Source organism: Echeneis naucrates, chromosome 14 (assembly GCF_900963305.1).
Source record: "Echeneis naucrates chromosome 14, fEcheNa1.1, whole genome shotgun sequence".
NCBI lineage: Eukaryota > Metazoa > Chordata > Actinopteri > Carangiformes > Echeneidae > Echeneis > Echeneis naucrates.
Window position 1 is genome coordinate 6,273,115 of NC_042524.1, and position 20,536 is coordinate 6,293,650.

A 20,536-nucleotide genomic window follows, 5' to 3' on the forward strand; every position below is an offset into this window, starting at 1 on the left:
CCAGTCATTCTCCAAATCACTCCTTCAGATCTGAAGCAGATGCAGTCTGTCCAAGGCAAAAATGGACATATTAAACGGCCAATGAATGCCTTTATGGTGTGGTCATATATCCATCGATGTGTCCTGCGCAGAGCCTGCCCCAGAATGAGTACGATAGAGGCCAGTGTTCATCTGGGGTGTGAGTGGTCCAAGTTGAGTGCAGAACAGAAGAGGCCCTACTTTGAAATGGCTCATAAGTTGAAAATCCTGCATAAACACCAATTCCCTGGTATGAATAGCAGCTGCGGTTAGAGACTAGAAGATCATGAGCAACCATCGCAAAGTTACTGCAGAATGACAGTATTTTGAATCAAATTATTAACTTTTGATCTTCTCCTTTTCTGGCTCTCTGCTTATATCATGCCAGATTATGAGTTTCGCCCCCAAAAGAAGAGAGGCAGAGAGAGTTTGTCAACAGAGTGCAGAGCAGGACAGGAAGGAGGAGAGGATCCTGGCATTTCTGCTTTTACCACCGACGCCATACCCCCAACTGCACCTCCATCCATATCCCCACCTCAGCCTAATTCACTGGATTATATGTACCCATATCCCATCCTGATGAGCTATACTGTGGGCTACAACCTTTACCCATGGTTTTGCCCATATTATGCAAGGCACCCGTATTGCCAGGTCCCAAGCCCCAATTCAAGGTAAAGACTCTTCAGTCTTGCATGATACTCTAAACAGTATAATTCACAGAATTCACATTCAATAACACCGTTTTAATTGACTGGCTGCAGCCTAATATCAGGTTGTTTTTTTTTCTGGTCACTCAAATGCAGTGCTTTGGAGGAAGTGAGGAATTACCACAACAATCAGTTACCATGGGATGACACAGTAATGGCTGCAATGCATCAGCCACCAGTTGTTCATCATGACTCCACCGGGTCAACTGTAGCATCAGACAGCCTGGCCAGGCCTGAATAGGACAACGAGTATAAATGTGAGGAGAATGTTGTGGTTGGACTGCTAAATAGGCCCTCAATGTAAAAACAGCACATTTTGTTTATAAAATTGACATAATTACAATGAAATCTTACACATGTGCAAAGTTTTATCCTTCCTTCACATTTAAGAGCCATGCCTGAGAAAACAAATTTAAAATGATCACAGAGGACAAAAAACTTGTTTGTACATATGAAAAACAATAACTTTATAAAACTCATTCCGGGGAAAATTTCATATCCTTCACTGAGTCAAATACACTGGTAAGAAATACGTAAGTAATTTAGAAAATATATATTCAGATTTTTTTCGTTCGCCTCTCACGGCTTCCGTAACCTGCGCCCTGCCTGAGCACAAAAGACATCATGAAAAATGGAACCCAAGCCGACCAATGAGCGTTCAGCTGAACCTTCGTGAAAAAATATCTGTCCAATCAGAGTTCAGTGGCCACGGATTGCTCTGTGAGTGACACCAGTGTTCAGCCAATAGAATACCGCAACATTACCAAGAGGCGTTACCAGGAAGAGAGTGGGTACATTTTCCTGTAATGGCGGACCAGGCAGAGAGCGAGACTATCGGGTTCAGCGACAACAGGTCAGAGAAAAGCGCGTAAAGTGCAAAAAATACTGTCTTTCCATCGCAATACTGAGAACAGACTGTCTTTTTTAACTTAGTCGTTTTTTGGCAGAGCGGCTGTGTCAAATGTTGGTTTTGCGTGCGGATGTAGCCACGTTAGCTAACTAGCTTGCGGCTAACTAGCCTGTGTTGCCTAGCGGCTCGCCCCTGCTCGCTGCTCGTGGCACGCGGTAAACACCGGCAGTCAGGTTAATCGCCGACAGACAATTTCCTCTTCCTCTTACCAATTCACTTAGAGATCACTGGAGTTTGTGGGTTGTTGTTGTAAACGTGTTACCTGCACACAAATGTTAGTGCACGGTATTCCGCTGTAGCGCCTCAATGCTACATTCATTAGTTAGCACGGGTGCACAACTTTCCGCCCGGACAGTGTTTTGAATGAGCTGCTGTTCTGTTTGTTTGCCAGTTGAGTGTTTGATAATGTTTTGGATCAAAGTATGTGCTCTTACACGACCAACAAGACATCCCCATTAAGACTTTAGCGTTAAAGCATATAGAATAATAAATTAGAGTTCTAGACATCGTACAACCGGGCGATGGCGTCTTTTGTTAGGTTTTTTTTATATATATACACTATATTTCTGCAGCTGATACACAGTCCTGTGCAAACGTTTTATAGAGTAAATCTGTTTAAATTGTAAATCATCACGCAGTACAATCAGAAAAGCTTTAGGTCAGTCCCCAATCCAAACAGTCGTGACGTTCTCAATATATAAAACAAAGGTTCCGAGGAGTCCTCAGCTTTGGGAAGAATAAGGGTCATGTCTTAACATCACAGTCCCGGATACTGAAGTACTGTACTGTTTACAGAAGAACATAAATAAATATTGATGTGAATTGTTTTTGGATCATTTGCTCGATGAATAAAAGTTATTCATGCTTTTATTTTTGAAAGCATCTGCATTTTACCAAATGAGTAAAACCTTTGCATAGTACTGAACATCAGTGTCACAAATCATTTCACACAGATAACCATTGGTTTGTGAGGTATTTCTAATAATCTCTGAAGCTGAAGCATCCTCATTTCCACCAATGCGCCTTGAATAGTAAAGATCTGACATTAGTATAGGTTGAGTAACACTACAGAGTAATTACTGAGGCAGTATGTCCTGCTCTGTTTTTGTTCTTACCTGTTGTTAGGCATGCTTTATATGGAATGGTTTGCTAAAAACTTAGCATGTTGGTATTGATGAAGGTGGCGATGTTGAAAAGTTTTACTTAGAAATCCACAATTGGCAATGAGTAACTTGGTATTATCTTGTTACATTAGAATGGCACAGCAGGCAGTGCGGTTCCGCGGCCCTGCACCTGCACCTGCGCCTGCCCAAACCCAAGTGTTACGAGGTCCTCCGCCACTCCTCAGGCCACCGCCACCTCCTTTTGGGATGATGAGAGGACCCCCGCCACGACCCCCATTTGCACGTCCACCCTTTGATCCCAACATGCCACCCATCCCACCACCAGGAGGCATGCCACCACCTATTGGTCCTCCTCACTTACAGGTGACTATTTTCCATCATTATATGTCATATATTCAATTCTTTTAAAACAACAACCAAAGGTTTGTCCAAACTTTCCCAGGAACTGTAGGGCTCAACTTTTCTGCATTTTCCTGCAGGAATGTTTTACTTTAGCTAAACAGAAAGAAGCCTTTTGATGCATGAGTCATTGGTAGCACACATTTTAAAATTATATGATGTAAGAAAATTGTAGCTGTCTTCTAGTGATGTCACATAATGCATGTTGTGTGTAAGCTCCTCCTTGACCAAGTGAAGAGAAAATCATATAAGACAATGGATACTTCAAGGAGTTTTCATCCACCAGCAGGTCAACTCAACTCATAATTGTGTGAGAACATTATTGATTTTTGCATTCTGACTGATGACTCAGTGAATATGAATGTATCAGATCACCATAAGACTGTAATACACCATACTGCAGTGTTATGCTCCTTAGAGTCTCTTGGCATGGGCAAAGGTGTTGAGTGGGGCTGCTTTGTGGCACCATATCTTAGGTGTCATGGAGTATCATGTTTTGCTGGTGTGTGTTTTATTTTGAAAAAATTGGGTTAATCCTTCAGAGGTGTGATCTCAAGTGCTATACTCTGGGAAGAACATTGCTTTTATGATCTCCTTGACCATTATCATTTAAATTGGCTTTCAAAAACAGCGGTTCTCTTTTGAATTATTCAGTATTAATGTACAGTCAACCTAACGCAAATTCAGTGTGTTCAGCAAACAGCTGCTCCCATAGCTGACTGCTTATCTGGCTGGCCACTTTTCTTTCCCCAATTAATTCACATTTCGCTGGAGGAAGCAGTGGTATTATGGGATAATTTGTATTCAAAGCCTGAGCAGATGGAAAAGTAAATGCAGCTTCTCTATCTTTTGCTGCAGAGACCTCCATTTCTTCCTCCTCCCATTGGTAACATGCCACCTCCTCCGGGGATGCTTTTTCCTCCTGGAATGCCTCCTGTTCCCACATCTGGAACCCCTGCACTCAACCCTGCAGAGGAGATCTGGGTAGAGAACAAGACGCCAGAGGGAAAGGTAAGTTTGAACTACTATGTAAACACATAGCAGGTTTGTTGCAGTGGTTTATAGAAAAGGTCTGAAATATGGGAAAGTCTGTGTAAATATATATATATATATACCTCTGACATGCTAGTTTGGACAGCGTTGGTATTACAGAGGGTTGTCTGATGATGCACAATATTTAATTCAGAAGTAAAAATTGTGCAGATATCAATCTTACATCTGATCAAATGGAGCTCCATGTTTGTGTCACATGGACATTTTAATGCCAATCTATAAATGCTATTTATACGAATGAATTTACAAGTATTTTCTTGTCTGTTATACCTTCTAAAGGCTTATTACTACAACGCAAGGACCAGAGAGTCATCGTGGAGCAAACCAGATGGTGTGAAGATCATCCAGCAGTCAGAACTCAATCCTCTTCTTGTAGCAGGGCCTGGGGCTGCAGGTACGGGGACAAGTGTGGGGGTGACTGCAGCTGCCAGCTCAAGCAGCGTCAATACTACAGCCAGCACAGCAGCATCAGCCTCCCCTACTCAGGCTCCGTCCACAACCCCCTCCCGCACCCTCACCTCCAGTCCAGACTCCACCACCTCCCCCTCCCCTTCTGTGACCATTGCAGGTAAACACACAGTCTTATATCAAGCATAGACACATGCACACAAAAGCAAAACTAAAAATTTTCTCTGTCTCTTTATTCCCCCAAGCCACTGTTGTAGCAGACCTACCCCCTGTTGCCACGGTGACCTCAACAGTTGCTGTGTCTCCAGTCACTGTGGTGACTGTATCCACGGTGCCATCCCCCGTCACAGCGGTGCAAACTGTGCCACTGCTGCCTGCAGCTCTGCCTCACAGTGTGGCTCAGCCCACCACAGCCATACCTGCCTTCCCTCCTGTCATGGTGCCACCCTTCAGGGTGCCTTTGCCGGGGATGCACATTCCCCTACCAGGTAAGAGATGTGAACTAAGGGCAGGAGATATTACACAATATCTAGCTTATCACTAAGCTACTAAATAGCTGTTTATAGATAAGAGGACCACCAAACAACTTGTCTCTCATATAGCGTTGGTACACAATTTCTTCTTAGTTCTGTTGACTATACATTCATAGCCTGGCAATTGATATTGCAGAATTTCTTTTGGAAAGAATATTAGCTGCAGTCTACGGAGATTGTTATATGCTGCTGTATTATATAATGGCTTCATGTTTTACTTTTACATATAGCTTAATATTTGTACGTGGGTTGGTGAAAGGTTAACCAATGGATTATTTGTGCATAGCACTCATCATTCTATTTTTAGTTTGTGCTTATCATTGCCCTTAGCACATTGGGACACATTTTACTAGAAGTACTGGCTCTTTATGTTAATAAAAATATTGACTCACTTTTTGAATCACCTAAAAGATATACAAGACACATACAAGGGCTTGCAACATCCCTAGTACAGAGCTCATTAGTAGTCCCTTTGTAAATTCTGATGCAGCATTAATGATAGCAGCAGTAAACCATGGTAGCTGGTGGACTTGGAAATGCTTTCATAGCTTGTACAAGTAAATGTTGCAGATATTTGTATACAACTTTAAGATAGGTAATCTCCTGGCAATATAAAGGTCTCTCAAGTTCCGTCAGCACAGATTTATCGTTTTGTTCAAGGGTCTTGAATGCAGTGGCTTAGATTTGAATGTAAGCTAATGCTCCTGTTAGTCTTCCATGTTTGTTTTCAGAGTCTTTTCTGTTTCTTAAATCTTCTCCACTGTCATGTCTTTTTGATTCCTTCTTGCTACTCTGTCCTTCATCTTGACATTTTAACAAAAACATTTGGGTCACTTCCTACATTTACTATTTTGTTTGTGGAAGGGTTTTCTGGCATGATCAGATGGGGGCAGACCAGTGTTGATGCTGATTCAGCTGTTATGATTAATAGTTTCCTGATTGTGTTTGTTGATTATGCCTTGGCTCTTGGATATTTAAAAATTTATTTTCCCTTTTTTCTTTTTTTCTTTTTGTCAAACTAGGATTATAAATCCTATGTTCGAAATATATATCAAGTATATAAACACCAGCAGTGACTTAGTAGCTGTTGTAACATAACAGTGATGCACAATCTAAAATTGGGACATATGTTTGTCTGAGTGTGGCCACCCACACAAACTCTTACACACCTTCGTAGCTAATGTCCTGCTGTTTTCAACCAGATGCTTGCTTGTCCATTGTTCTTTCAGGTGTAGCAATGATGCAGATAGTAGGTGCACCCTGTGTAAAGGCAGGCCCCAGCGCCAACGGTAAACACCCAGCCGCTCGCCTCTCAGACCTACAGTAGATGGCATGATAGTGAATGATGTCTACATGAGTCATATGGTGTATATATGGGAGCCTCAAACAGTGACACGGTGGTAATTCTGTGAACATAATCCACCCGGTGTACAATGGTTCAACAGTTGTAGAATGTACACGGTTACTTTACTTTGGATTAATATACCAAGTAAAACATTTTATCACCAGCATCAATTTGAGACAAAGTGTAGTTTTCAGAATTTACTTGTTTAAAAGTACCTGTAAAATCCCAGGTTAAAATGTACGAACTGGTCGACAATTGTTTGCTTTATTAAAAATACAGCGCTACAGCTAAATTGTTAGATTGGGCCAACTTAATGTAAGGACATTTTAGGTGTGGTTGACAGTCCCATTAATGCCAGGTGCTGCTATCTTATAGGGATTCAGTAGTCTAACAGTTAGGACTACATTTTGTGGCTGTCCTCTTTTGTGGCATGGTTGTGTGTGTGGTCACTGCTTTGTTTGTTTGTGAATGTGGCCTGTGTTTGTTGTCTGTAAGTTATGTTTAGACTGCAACGGTTTCTTCCACAAAATGTTTTTAATGCACTCACTTAACTATTACTTCTGCTTCTATATAATCAGACACACAATTTCAGGGAAAGGCCCGTTCTATCCATCTTATTCTGCTTCTCGAGCTCACGCTTATGCTCTCTTGACGTTTTCTTAATACATGATTACAAACAAGCAACTTGAAATGTGACATTCCACAAAATTATGTATAGATTTATGTAATGTCTGTAGGTTTGTCCACTGCAACTGCCATTAGTGACTCAGACAGAAAGATGTTTCTCAGCCAATGTTGGTCTGTCTCTTTCCTCTTTGACCAATCACAGGCATGCTTCCTGGAATGGGTCCACCTTTAGTTTCCATGATGCATCCCCAGCTGGCTCTCTCAGCAGCTCCAGCCTCAATGGCAGGGTCATTGCAGCTCCCTGAGTGGTCAGAGTACAAAACAGCTGATGGGAAAACGTACTACTATAACAACCGAACACTGGAATCCACCTGGGAGAAACCACAGGCCCTGCTGGAGAAAGGTAGGCATCGCAGATTAGTATGCACTCACACCCACACACACAGACACAGACCTCTAATTATAGTATAAATGACGTCCAGACAACCAGAAAAAAGACTGTAGTTGTCTACGAGTGTGGACAGTTAGCCTGTGGCTTTGGGCTACAAATGGTGTCTCCTAAAAATCTGGCTAGTGTTCATCCCAACCTCTTCATCTGATATCGGAAAAAACCTTTTAGAACAGTAGGATCTATTACAAAGAATTACAAAGCAAAGGACTGTGATCAATGAGCAGCAGTCCAGATGACTTTCAAATCACCAACACCTGCTCACAATGTTTCAGTTCATGTGCTTTGTAATTCTTCCTAATTGTGTAATTCTTGGTGCATTTTTTTTTCTACTTTTTGCCCTCAGAAAAAGAAGTTGAAAAGGCCAAGGAGCGTTTGGCTCAGGAGGAAGCTGAGGCGATGGAGATGGAGGATGAGGAGAGCAAAACAGATAACACTAATAATGATAAAGAGGTATGTGAAAAGTTCAGGAAGTGATACATTGTCAGGTGTGCGTTTTAAAAACAAGGAAAGTAGTTTGTGTATTTTGTCTTGCTTTTGAGATCTCACATCCTGTGGATGCACTTAAGGGGGACCTGTTGTGGCTGACTGTCGCAGTTTGAGCCAAAACATTGTACTTCCATCATACAGATAGATCTGAATTACATGATTAGACTCAGTACAACTTTCCAGTCATGTCAATCAGTTAAGACATTTTAAGTTTCCATTTGGATCAAAGTAATTAGATGATTGACTGTACACCCATGGGTGTACTGTGAACTGTAACTACTAGAATCTAAGTCAGCTTACTTTAGACTGTGCCAATTTGCTTAAGGTGAAGAAATAAGACTGGAAAAACACTTTTATTCTACAATATGAATAACTGAACATTGCAGCACTGTGGGATATATATAAATATTGCACATTTTGGCACGACATAGCATCTTTTTCAGAAAAAGATTAACGTTGTGAATAAATCTTACAGACTAATAACATTGATGAGAAGATGCACAACAGTTTATTTCTCTTTCTATCAAGGAGCCTAAAGAAGAAGAGATGACAGAAGAGGAAAAAGCAGCTCAGAAAGCCCGGCCCATAGCCACCAACCCTATCCCTGGCACACCATGGTGCGTGGATACAGTCACCACGCCACAGCTCACATTATGTCTCCTTTCCACTATAATAAAGTCAATTTGATGTTTTTTTTTTTTTTTTTTTTTTCCTGGTCCACCACAGGTGTGTTGTATGGACTGGTGATGATCGTGTGTTTTTCTACAATCCAACAACTCGGCTGTCAATGTGGGACCGACCAGAGGAGCTGGTTGGTCGAGCTGATGTCGACAAGCATATCCAGGAGCCACCGCACAAGAGAGGCCTCGAAGATGGCAAGAAGACAGGTGTGGACAAAGATACTCACTCACTCATTATATTTGACAGATCACTTGGTCACACTGAACATCTAATGCGGTGGTCTTCTGTGGCACAAAACATTGTATGCAACAGTGTCTGTTGTGTTTATATTTATATCTGGTTGTTCTCACACAGGAATCCATAAGGAGGAATCCGAATTAGCAATTGCTACTGAAGAGAATCCAGATGAGGAGCCAACTAAAGCCAAAAAAAGAAAGCAAGTATCCCCCTACTTAAAGCTATGGTACTACAAAACTTGAATAAGTTAACTTGGTTCTCAGGACTCACCTTGTCCTCCTGCTCCTGTGTCCTCAACCTCATAGGAAGGAGGATTTGAAGGAGGCAGACTCAGAGAAGGAAGCAGCAATGGAGGCAGAACTCAGAGCTGCCAGAGAACGAGCTATAGTGCCGCTGGAAGCCAGGATGACCCAGTTCAGAGAAATGCTGCTGGAGAGAGGGGTAACACCAAATTATGCTCAAGTTGGATATTTAAACACAGTTTGTCCATCTTTGCTTAAAGACATCCTACCTTCCTGCTTCTTTTCCTTCTTACTTCCTGGACTGTTCTCACATCTTTGGTAGGAGTCATGAAAAATGTGTAAATCTGTACATAACAGTGGTTCTGAGTTTTGCATTTATACTTAGTGGACATAAGCAGGTTAGGGTTATTGTTTGGTATTACCTTGCTGCCTACTTTAGCTCTCTGGCTAATGCAGTTGTTTACTGTTTCACATGTAGGTGTCTGCATTCTCAACCTGGGACAAAGAGCTCCATAAGATTGTATTTGACCCTCGTTACCTTCTCCTCAACCCAAAAGAGAGAAAACAGGTTTGTTCCTCTTCTTGTTTCATGTGTTTCGCTGGCTTCCCTCACTGTTAATCATTTTCACTCAAAGTGTTGACATTACTATTAAACGTTCATTCTTACAAATCCTTAAGTCATAATTTTTATTATATTTATTTTATTATATCCACTTCAGGTGTTTGATCAATATGTTAAGACACGGGCGGAGGAGGAAAGGAAGGAGAAGAAAAACAAGCTGATGCAGGCCAAAGATGAGTTCAGGAGGATGATGGAGGAGGCAAAGCTCACTCCCAGGTAGAGGGGGACTATATTTTCTACCCAATAATCTGTAATTTATGTTTTAAAGACCAATATCACTGCTGATATTCATTCTTAGTCACACAGTAGTGAATAAAAATAAAGCTTTTTAGAGGGTAAATTTGTGTTTTTCTGGCATGTTTGTGTTTTTTAGCACGAGTGAAAAAATAAAATCTGATTTTCTGAACAGTTGGTTTATGATCTCCTCATAGTATGGGTCTGTACAGGACTATGTTATATTATGATAATTTAACATGACAAGTCATTATATTTTTTTCTCTCTGTGCTGAAGACATTATTTAATGTTTGAATGTTGTTTTGCAGAACAACTTTTAGTGAATTTGCGGTGAAGCACGGCCGAGACCCACGATTTAAGACCATTGAGAAGATGAAAGACAGAGAGGCTATCTTTGTGGAATTCATCACAGCGATGAGGAAGAGAGAGAAAGAGGACTCCAAGTCCCGAGGAGAGAAGGTATCACTCAGCTGCAAGCATTAGTGTGCATCATCTCTCTTCAGAACAAGAATGGGATTGCATTTTTTTTTTTTTTTTTTTCTTAGGTCAGAGGTTAAATTGGGGGGAGCTGCTATAAATAACTCTCAAATAAATAACTATGTTCATGGATGAGTCCAAACTTGTACACAAGTAGATTGCATAGTCAGAGGTTCATATCCTCTTTGGAGATGAAGATAGATATTGCTATTCTCTTGAATCATACATATGCAGGGCCTCTGTATATACCAGTTGTCACAATGCGTTCTATATTATTTGATGTTTTCATTTCCAGTTTGAAGAAATGAAAATTACATCTAAAAAAGGGCGGAGAAAGTTGTATGATGTTTGGACATTTCTTTGAGGAAGTTGCTGGATTCTTGCTCTCCTAAAGATGGTTTTTGGTCACATGTCAATTTTCTTCAACTTTCTTTCTTTCTTTATTTTTTTTCCCCTGTTCATCCCTAGGTGAAGCAAGACTTCTTTGATCTACTGAATGAGCAGCATATAGAGGGAGGACAGCGGTGGAGCAAAGTTAAAGAGCGGCTTGAGACCGACCCACGATACAAGTCTGTGGACAGCTCTGCACTAAGAGAGGAACTTTACAAACAGTATATGGAAAAACAAGCCAAGGTAGTAGCTTGTGTGGGATCAATGACTTTTAATCTGACAGTGAAACAGCAAGTGATTTTAATATTTATGTACAGCTGCAGTTGTTGTTCAATTGATCATTTCATTCTGCTCTCTTCCTTGGCTCTAGGCATTATGGTGCCTGACTTGAGAATCCATTCCACTGGCTGTTATTGTCAATGCACAGTGAACAGTAATGAGTGGAAATGTGCATTAAATGTGAAGGCATTTCTGTTAAATTTAGGCTATGCTGGGATGGAAATCTAGCTTTAGGTGACACTAGGTAAGGAAAAAGAACTGACACAGATGATATGTATCACCCCAAACAGAGTGTGGACATTGAGAAGGAGCGGGAGTTGGAGCGACAGGCTCGTATTGAGGCCAGTCTCAGAGAGAGGGAGCGTGAGGTGCAGAAGGCTCGATCAGAACAGACCAAAGAGATCGACCGTGAAAGGGAACAGCACAAGAGGGAGGAGGCCATCCAGCATTTCAAAGCCCTTATGTCTGATATGGTGAGATACTCTGCAGATTTTTAATTTGGATGATATTGTAATGTGATTAAACAAAGTATGGTGTTTGAATTTTCATTAAAAAATGTAATCTTTTGTGTCATCACCTGTTTGTAAGAAAATAGGTATGTAACTACAGAAACTAACTAAAGTAATCATGAGGACAAAGCATAGTCGAGTCCCAGAAACATGTTAGGTCATACAGATATGATATATCCCTTTTGTACCACTCTTGACTTTTTAGAAACAAGTATGTTTGGCAGGAGTATAATTTTGACTATTTCCTCAAAACTCGAACCAATATAGTTTGACGTTTGCTGTAAATCACAAGCCCATTGAGCATGAGATTGTATTCACATTGCCTGTGCCTCTAAATAGGTTTTTGTTTATTCATTCCTCAGGTGCGTTCCTCAGATGCAACGTGGTCAGACACACGTCGTAACCTACGGAAGGACCATCGCTGGGAGTCGGCTTCACTGCTGGAGAGAGAGGAGAAGGAGAAGCTGTTTAACGAACATGTTGAAGCTCTGGCAAAGAAGAAGAAAGAACATTTCAGGCAGCTACTGGATGAGACCAGCATGGTGAGAAGTAACAAACAGGTAGCAAGATAGGTGCCGAAAGCAGGATCAGCAGCGGCAAAAGTTGCCATTCATCTGTAATGAGAAAGTAATTGAGCCTCTGTTTGCTTCTCTTGTATCTGTGCACACATGGATAATTTTAACCAGAACGGAGAGTGGGAATTTTCAATGTGGGGTCTACATATGTGCTTTAATATTTGAACGACATTGGTCAACTTGATCAGTGTTGACGTCTTTTTTTTTATGTTGTAGATCACTTTAACAACTACATGGAAGGAGGTGAAAAAAGTCATCAAGGAAGATCCCCGCTGTATTAAGTTCTCTTCCAGTGACAGAGTAAGGCTTTCAATGGAGAACTTTCTCTAGTGTATATAGTTAAAAATTACAAAATGATTATAGATTATTCACGTTCAAATATTCTTGTTATATCAGATGTATCTTAAAGTGACTGACAACCCAAAAGCATTCTTCGTTGTAAATGCAGTACTGTGGATTGAGTCAGGTTAAAGGTCATTGTTACCAGTTTCAGCTTCATCCAGTCATTATTCTCTGTCAGTACCTCAAACTCAACTGCATGCTCATTTATTAATAGTTTGTTGATTTAATATACATGATCTTTTTGACTGAGTTTTGATGTGTCTGTGTAGAAGAGGCAACGCGAGTTTGAAGATTACATCAAAGACAAGTACATCACAGCCAAAGCTGACTTCAGAACGCTACTCAAGGAGACAAAGTTCATCACCTACAGGTCAGCATAATCAAATTTAAGAATCACAGCATTTAAAAATATTTTATTGTACATGCTGTATATCTAATACAATTGCACACGATAAGTATTCGAAACGCTACCCTTCTTCCTGACTCAAAGTTAATTATTTTTACTCCGTTTTTTTTTTTTGTTTGTTTGTTTGTTTGTTTGTTTAAGCATTTCCTCATGACGCTTCAAATATTCTCTTCCCCCACAGATCGAGAAAGTTGATCCAGGAGTCGGAGCAGCATCTGAAGGATGTGGAGAAGATCCTCCAGAATGACAAGCGGTACCTTGTACTGGAGTGTGTTCCTGAGGAACGCAGGAAGCTCATCATGTTCTACATTGAAGATCTAGACCGCCGTGGCCCGCCCCCACCCCCCACTGCCTCTGAGCCTACACGACGCTCTACCAAGTGACCAACCACATCACCTTCTCGGCCGGTGCCCATTCTTCTCCCTGCCCACCCTTTGGCCAGAGCATGACCTCCCCCAACACCCCTAATACCCCGCCCTCCAGGCCCACAGCTGGTCTCACAGTGTTATTACTGGGGGTATTGTTGCTTAGAAATGTACCACAGAGATGAACGGTTAAGGCCTCTGTGTTACGTCGCCTCTTAGCCCTGAAACAGCCCTGCATTTAAGGCAGCAGCAGGGAACAGAGGTTACCTGATCTCAAGGTGACCCTTGACCCCTCACCTCTGACTGACCACAATAGAGGGAGAGAGGGATAGTGATTCGGTTGCTACCTGAGCAGCCTCAAAAGGTGTAAGATAGCTGATGTAAATGAAGTTGAGTGTGTGTGGGAGTGTGTCTGAGTGTGTGTGCATGTGTCTGAGGCGTCCTTAAGCCTTACTGCTCCACTGTGCCAGTCATCGTTTTGAGCGGCTCAGTGTGAATGTTAGTTTCTGCTCAGTGGTTTACTCCAATGTCACAGCAGTTTCTCTGTTGAATGAAATAAAGGCAACTTCCACTGTTTTTCAATACGTTGTCCTCTGGATTTCTTATGAATGCGTTTCTGAAAACTCACAGAAATAAGCTGTGGAAATGGGGTTCCTGTTGACCTCCACTATATCCTGCATTACATTTATCATCTGGCATTAGAAATAGAATTGTTAGTTAATTATTTGATAAACAGACTATTAATGGTAACACATAGAAAACCATAAAAAAATCACAACACTTCATGCACGTGCACACTAAAACCTATAAACATCTGAAAGTATTAAATTTGGTTAAGTTACTTGTAACTATTATAACAAAACATTCATCCTAAAAAAAAAAAAAAAGTGTTTCTGCATTATATAACTGTCGACTGCACATAAACAGGAAATCCCACATGAGAATGTGGTTTTTCATGACTGCTCCTATTTAGTGTTGGACGTAAACAAGATGTGGTCTCCTGCTCACCATCGAATGTAGAAGACGAATTTGGGTACTTAGGGCCTAAATTAAACAGAAAGCTGTGTGTTTTGTGGTTTCGGTGTTAAATTCACACTTTTCACTCCGTGCTGTCCGGATGCTCTGATTCTTGCGGCATTAGCAGAAGCGATCCGCTACGTAAGTCACGCACGCACGTGACGTAGGCAGCTCTGGACGGATGTGATTGGCCGAACCGGGACAACGGCTCGGAATACGACGTGTTGCCGGACGTTGGCCGCCGTCGTCTCCATCGCCGGGCCGCTTCCGGTGCAGCTCATCCATCAAAACAGCGACATGGGAAGAGACGGACACGGCTAACACGAGTTTGGAGGGAACCGGTGCCATGGACCGCTCTCTGCTGCCGCTGTTCGCCGTCCTCCTCTCGCCTTGGACGGCGGTCGGAGACCCGGAGGGACCCGCTCCTGTCGACGGAGCCCCTCCTTCTAAAATAGGCAAGAAAGGCAGACTGTGAAAGCATGTAGCATGTAGCGTGTAGCTAACGTTAGCACGCACACAGTCCGTTTTCTGCTGCAGCTAACCGGGCACGTTTAGTTCCTACAGTGTCATCAACAAGATAAAGAGTGCACACAATGAGCAAATACATGAACTATCAGGAACATGCACATCTAAATATAAAGCCATTTTACACACACAGCAGATGGCGTTGTGCTTAGTAAAGAGGTTATTTATTTATAGTGAGGTTGCTACAGTTTCTCTGTGAATTTAGTCCATGACTTTTGCTGGACAGTGACCCCGGGGGCCATGACAGGCCACCCTCAGGGTTTTACATGTTAAATCTGTAGGGCCGTCCATGTTTTCTCAGTTCTGTTGATAAATGTGTTTGATGGGTGATAATTACTTTTATGCAACATCTCACATCCACATCACAGACTTAATTCACACCTATTCCTCCCCCTGTGTTCCAGCTGTGGTCGGGGCGGGGATTGGAGGCAGTGCCACAGCCCACTTCCTGCGGCAGCACTTCGGCCCAGAGGTGCAGGTGGATGTGTTTGAAAAGGGTGAGGTCGGGGGGCGACTCGCCACTGTAACTGTCAATCACAATGACTACGAGTCTGGAGGCTCCATCATTCACTCCCTGAACCTCCACATGCAAGAGTTTGTCAAACAACTTGGTGGGTTCACACACACACACACACACACGCAGGCTCCAAGATCACTACTTAGATTTCAGAAAATATAAGTCGTGTATGTTATTTCCTCATTCACAGTGAAAAGTAAATCAATATGAACTATTTTCACATGTGTGAAAGGTTTGAAGTATCGCCGCAGCATAGCAGGAAAAACAGCTGTCTTTAACGGCAAGGAGATGATTCTGGAGGAAACAGACTGGTACCTGCTGGACCTGTTCAGACTGTGGTGGCGCTATGGCATCAGCTTCATACGCCTGCAGATGTGGGTGGAGGAAATTATGGAAAAATTCATGAGGTATGACATATGAGTGTCCTGTTCATGGTTTGGTGTCATGCTAGCTATGTGAAATATGCAGTTGTTTATTGCAAATGTCAGGCATTTCTTTTTAGTTGACTGCAAAGACTTCAAGGACCTTCATTTAAATATACAATATCTGTTATGCGTCATATTTTTCCTTCTGCTTCTTGGTGTCAGTTCACTCACATAAAGCTGATCAAAATAGGTCTAAGTAATCCTTGTGAAGCGAGACATAGAAGCAGAAACAGTACTCCTATAAATCCCTCTTTCTTTGTCTTTTTCGTTTTTCACACTTCCAGAATTTCCTGGATGTTTGTTCCATCCTAGAGATTACAATGAGGCATCTGTATACTGACTTAATAATTGACTACTGCAATTATTCACTATATATTTGGTTGTTGTCTCTGTACATGCATAATAAAGGATATACAAATACCAGGCCCATGGCTATGCCTTCAGCTCAGTGGAGGAGCTGCTGGACTCTCTTGGGGGGAGTGGCTTTATCAACATGACCCGGAGGCCGCTCTCTGATTCACTGTTGGAGCTGGGTGTGTCACAGCGCTTCATCGATGAAGTCATCGCACCTGTCATGAGGGTCAACTACAGACAGAACGTCAGCATTCCCGCCTTCATAGGTGAGATGAGGGAGGAAACGAGCAGTGAAGTCAGGGTGAACGGCGCAGGGAATGGGTCAGAAGAGTAAGGCTGAAGTACTGAAATCAGGGTCACTAAGAGCTGAACATCTCCAGCACTGGGAATGTAGGTCGAGAGAGGATGTGAAGAAAAGATACAGTAGACAAGGAAGGGAGGAATGGGAAGTCGAGAATAGCAGAGAGGAAAGCAAGGTGAGCAGGTTGGCCTGTGGGACCGAGAGAACAGGAAATGTGTGGGCAGCTGATAATTGGTTTATAGAACCTGGCACTGTCTGTTGTGAGAGAGAGAATGTGTGTGTGTGTTTCAGGCGCTGTGTCTTTAGCTGGTGCCCAGAACAACTTGTGGGCGGTAGAAGGAGGCAACAAGCTTGTGTGCTCTGGTCTGCTGAAGATAGCCAATGCTAACCTGCGCCAAGCACAAGTCAATGCCATCTCCCCCGTCCAGTCAGGTATGTAGCCCTGATGGTGTCCGAACTGGATCATGTAGAGATACTAATGTTGAGCTTCAATAAAAAAGTAGTTTTCAAAATTTGTGGTTATGACTTGTGAGCGGTGTTCACCATGAACCACAAAGTTCCTGATTTTATAATACTAATATATAATACTTATAATACTTATATAATACTAAAGAAGGCATAATAAGGGCCAGCAAATATTCAGGCATTTGGGGTTTTCAGTTTTTCATAAGACTGATAGATAGGACAGATTGATTCTGTCGGCTCAGTGTTCAACATACATTTTTTTTCTTCATTTAATCAATCCAGGCTGAACCACCAGATTTTTTAATTCAGTATCGTATTTGAATTAGATCTCTTACTATTTCGTAATGATTAAAGTTGAGTTGATATTAATATCCAAATTGTTATGCAATAGTAAAATGGTGGTTACTGTCATTCATTTGTATCCGTGTGATGACACATATGTTGACTTAATTCATTTAATTCAGTTCATCCAGGTTACAGGATATCTAAAAAAAAAAAAAATTCTGCCTCAATGGAACAAATTGGAAAGCAGCAACACAAGTTGGTGGATACCGGATACATTCAGCCTCCCAAACTGATCTGATACAGTGTCAGAGTAGACTTCTGTTATTAAACTTGCAGCTTAATTTTGTATGGTGTGATCGTGTGTATCACTGATCTCCAGGAGAGGCGCTCCAGTACCAGCTGAGCTTCACCACAGCAGCACGGACGGGATCAGAGCTGTATGACATTGTGGTGTTGGCGACACCACTTCAGGGAAGCGTTGGCTCTGGTGTCCAGTTCCAAGGTTTCTCGCCTCCCTTCAACCAGCTCCCTGGCAACTATCATAGCACTGTAGCAACCATTGTCCATGGTTACCTCAACACCTCTTTTTTTGGCTTCCCTGACCCCCGCCTGTTTCCCTTCGCCAGCATCTTGACAACTGAGACACCCGATCTATTCTTCAACAGCGTGGCCAGTGTTTGTCCTGTCAACATCTCGACAGGCTTCCGGCGTAAACAGCCACAAGAAGCTGGAGTCTATAAAGTGTTCTCACCCCAGCCTCTAGACAAGTCTCAGCTCAAAACACTCTTCAGGTTAGCTACTTCCTTCCTGGGAATTAAATCAAGGAAATGATTGTTATTTTCTCTTTAATTTTCTATTTGGTCCTGAGAAAATGAAAGTGAACTACTGTCCAAAAACCAATTAATTCAATGTTCAGAGAAGCCAGAACCATTACATTTATTTTGCTTTGTTTTGTTTGGAAAATAATTTTAGAAAATAATTAATGAAGTAGCATTTCATGGCAAACCATACAACAACTCAAGGCAAATCACCAAAAAACAAAATTTGTCACAGATTTCTAAAAATAAGAATGACCAGAACCTTCCTTTCTTACTGTCCCATCCATTTTAGGTCATACTACTCGGTGCAGGTGACAGAATGGCAGCCCTACTCTCACTATGGCAGCAGCCAGGGTTTACCACCTGTGGAGCTGCACTCTAATCTCTACTACCTCAATGGCATCGAGTGGGCCGGCAGTGCCATGGAGATGAGCTCAGTGGCTGCCAAGAACATTGCCCTGCTGGCTTACCACCGCTGGAACAGACAGACGGACATGGTGGACCAAAGAGACCTGATGCACAGGATCAAGACTGAATTATGACCTCATTGCCTGAGAGCCTTGGCCAAGATATTTATCAAAATATTTTTAGAGAGCAGCAAAGCCATGGATTCTGGGTACCTGAAGCTCTTATAGCATTAAAAGTAGAGGTTTTTGTGGGATTGCTCAGCTGTAAGGGACTGACACCCAGAGATTGTGTCTCGTTGATGTCAGTTTGACCAATACCTTAATGGATGTGAATGTACCCAAGTGACCCACCAGGAAAAGACTGGGGAGAATGAGATCTGTGAACCTAAGTTATTTCAGAGAACATCATCATACGAAGATCATGCCACATATTATTCAAATTCTGCTTATTCTGATTTTTTCTTTGAAATGGAAACAAACCAAATCAGCTAAAGATGCATTGCATCCAGCAGTTTTGCACTGAGGCAAAAACTCAAGCCAGGCTTATTGTCGGAGAATCATGGTTTGTAAGATTCAGTCTGTGAAACAGAAATGTTCTTGGCATTTGGTTCACTGGTATTAAACAGGTTAGATTATTGTCTGCTGTTCATAGACAAAACGTTTGGACAGAAATGTTCAAAATGTTTTATTGTCAGTGAAGTGAAAATACAACATTCAATTATTTAGCTCCCAACACTTTGCATTAGTTCTTTGGCTATCATAATAATTATTATTGTTATTTTATTATTCTCTCCTGTGAAAAAGTGTATTTAGAACCATGTCCAGTTTTGCTGCCTACATCTAATATGCCATGGTGGTTATAAATATTCTGTTAGATATAAGAAAAAGTACTTCATATCAAACTTCAGCCTAAAAAGCCGGTCTGATTTTGCTGATAGTTTTGTTCTCTGTGCCAGTGAAGCAGCAGATGTGTGAGACATGTTGCAGTAATGGTTGGAGATTGATTGCCGATACTGACTTGTTTCATCCAAAAATTCATGCACAAGCAGCTTTTCGTTGCCAAGACGTTAGAGAAACCAAGCAACCATGGAAAACGCCATCTGATATTTATCTCAGTAGAAAGTGTAGAAACCGTAGAGCAGGGGTTTTCTTGAGTTGTTGGGGCTCTGTGTAATGAAATATTACTGTGGCCAAGTTAAGAAAGTTTCTGAGCAAAAGTGCTAAGACCATGAATTAGAACCTTCGGTGTGGCTGCTTTCTGCCTGAACTGCAGCCGCTGCGAGGCCTTCGACAGCTGGGCTTCCAGTCAAAAACAAACGCAGAAATATTACAAATTTTAGGACCGGTAATGGATTTGCTGTTGGCACCAAGACGATCTCATTAATGCAGTTTCTGTGGGATTTTTGTTAATTTAATAAATCATTATTCAGTGACTCATACAAGGGGCCACTGGTGCTATGCTCTACTGCCTCCTTCATCAGACTATTTCATTATCCCCTCTTCCTGCTGCTTTTGTGTTGCGTAATCCAGTGGAAACCATTTTTTTTCCAGGGGAATGGAGCCAACAAGCTTTCACACTGGAACAAATATAATCAGAGGACAGATCTGGAGAGCTGCTGGTGGTCGCAGTCACACTTTTTGCCCTTTTTATCATAAGCACCAAAGCCTCATCAGTATACTGCTCTTGAAAAGAAAAAAAAAACAATCTTGGAAAAGCATATTCATCTTCTATAAATGAAAAGATCTAACAAAGATATGTTGGGGCGAGAAGAAAACACTGCAAGACAGGACTTTTTACCTAACTGCCATCTAATGAAAACATCGTGCCTCGAAAGGGCTTCAGCTGATGGATGTGACAGTGGCTTGTGATGTGACCGCCCTAAAAACTTTGAATATAGCGTCACTGTCTTAAAACCCTGTGTTGGTGTTTGAAATGACGGCGGTCAAGCTGAATGAAGACTCTATGTTTTTTGTTCTGAACAGCTGACTTCTCTGAAATTC

General features: G+C 41.8%; 2 protein-coding genes across 3 annotated transcripts; both read left to right on the forward strand.

The window, feature by feature from the left end:
• Positions 1 to 1,498: 1,498 nt before the first annotated feature.
• tcerg1b (transcription elongation regulator 1b (CA150)) lies at positions 1,499 to 14,003 on the forward strand. 2 transcript variants are annotated; one of them, XM_029518617.1, is made up of 21 exons: positions 1,499 to 1,578; positions 2,891 to 3,122; positions 4,017 to 4,169; positions 4,491 to 4,779; positions 4,865 to 5,107; positions 6,382 to 6,441; positions 7,327 to 7,527; positions 7,919 to 8,025; positions 8,590 to 8,678; positions 8,788 to 8,948; positions 9,097 to 9,182; positions 9,289 to 9,420; positions 9,700 to 9,789; positions 9,941 to 10,059; positions 10,387 to 10,537; positions 11,024 to 11,188; positions 11,515 to 11,697; positions 12,096 to 12,275; positions 12,525 to 12,608; positions 12,920 to 13,020; positions 13,238 to 14,003. In XM_029518617.1, exons 1-21 carry the CDS (start codon positions 1,532 to 1,534, stop codon positions 13,437 to 13,439), a joined length of 3,075 nt encoding a protein of 1,024 aa, XP_029374477.1. In that variant the 5' UTR covers positions 1,499 to 1,531; the 3' UTR covers positions 13,440 to 14,003. The 2 variants fall into 2 exon arrangements, with proteins under 2 accessions (XP_029374477.1, XP_029374476.1); XM_029518616.1 differs by having other exon boundaries at positions 1,522 to 1,578; positions 9,097 to 9,178; positions 9,285 to 9,420.
• Positions 14,004 to 14,501: 498 nt separating this feature from the next.
• pcyox1l (prenylcysteine oxidase 1 like) lies at positions 14,502 to 20,292 on the forward strand. The gene is made up of 7 exons (XM_029518623.1): positions 14,502 to 14,893; positions 15,368 to 15,574; positions 15,713 to 15,887; positions 16,314 to 16,525; positions 16,852 to 16,992; positions 17,690 to 18,101; positions 18,421 to 20,292. Exons 1-7 carry the CDS (start codon positions 14,785 to 14,787, stop codon positions 18,668 to 18,670), a joined length of 1,506 nt encoding a protein of 501 aa, XP_029374483.1. The 5' UTR covers positions 14,502 to 14,784; the 3' UTR covers positions 18,671 to 20,292.
• Positions 20,293 to 20,536: the final 244 nt, after the last annotated feature.

Coding starts and splice junctions, on each gene's coding strand:
- tcerg1b (XM_029518617.1), top strand. CDS start 1,532: ATGGCGGACCAGGCAGAGAGCGAGACTATCGGGTTCAGCGACAACAG. Junction 4,780..4,864: donor CCCTTCTGTGACCATTGCAG/GTAAACACACAG, acceptor TATTCCCCCAAG/CCACTGTTGTAGCAGACCTA. Junction 8,026..8,589: donor ACACTAATAATGATAAAGAG/GTATGTGAAAAG, acceptor CTTTCTATCAAG/GAGCCTAAAGAAGAAGAGAT.
- pcyox1l (XM_029518623.1), top strand. CDS start 14,785: ATGGACCGCTCTCTGCTGCCGCTGTTCGCCGTCCTCCTCTCGCCTTGG. Junction 16,526..16,851: donor CAGCATTCCCGCCTTCATAG/GTGAGATGAGGG, acceptor TGTGTGTTTCAG/GCGCTGTGTCTTTAGCTGGT. Junction 16,993..17,689: donor CATCTCCCCCGTCCAGTCAG/GTATGTAGCCCT, acceptor ACTGATCTCCAG/GAGAGGCGCTCCAGTACCAG.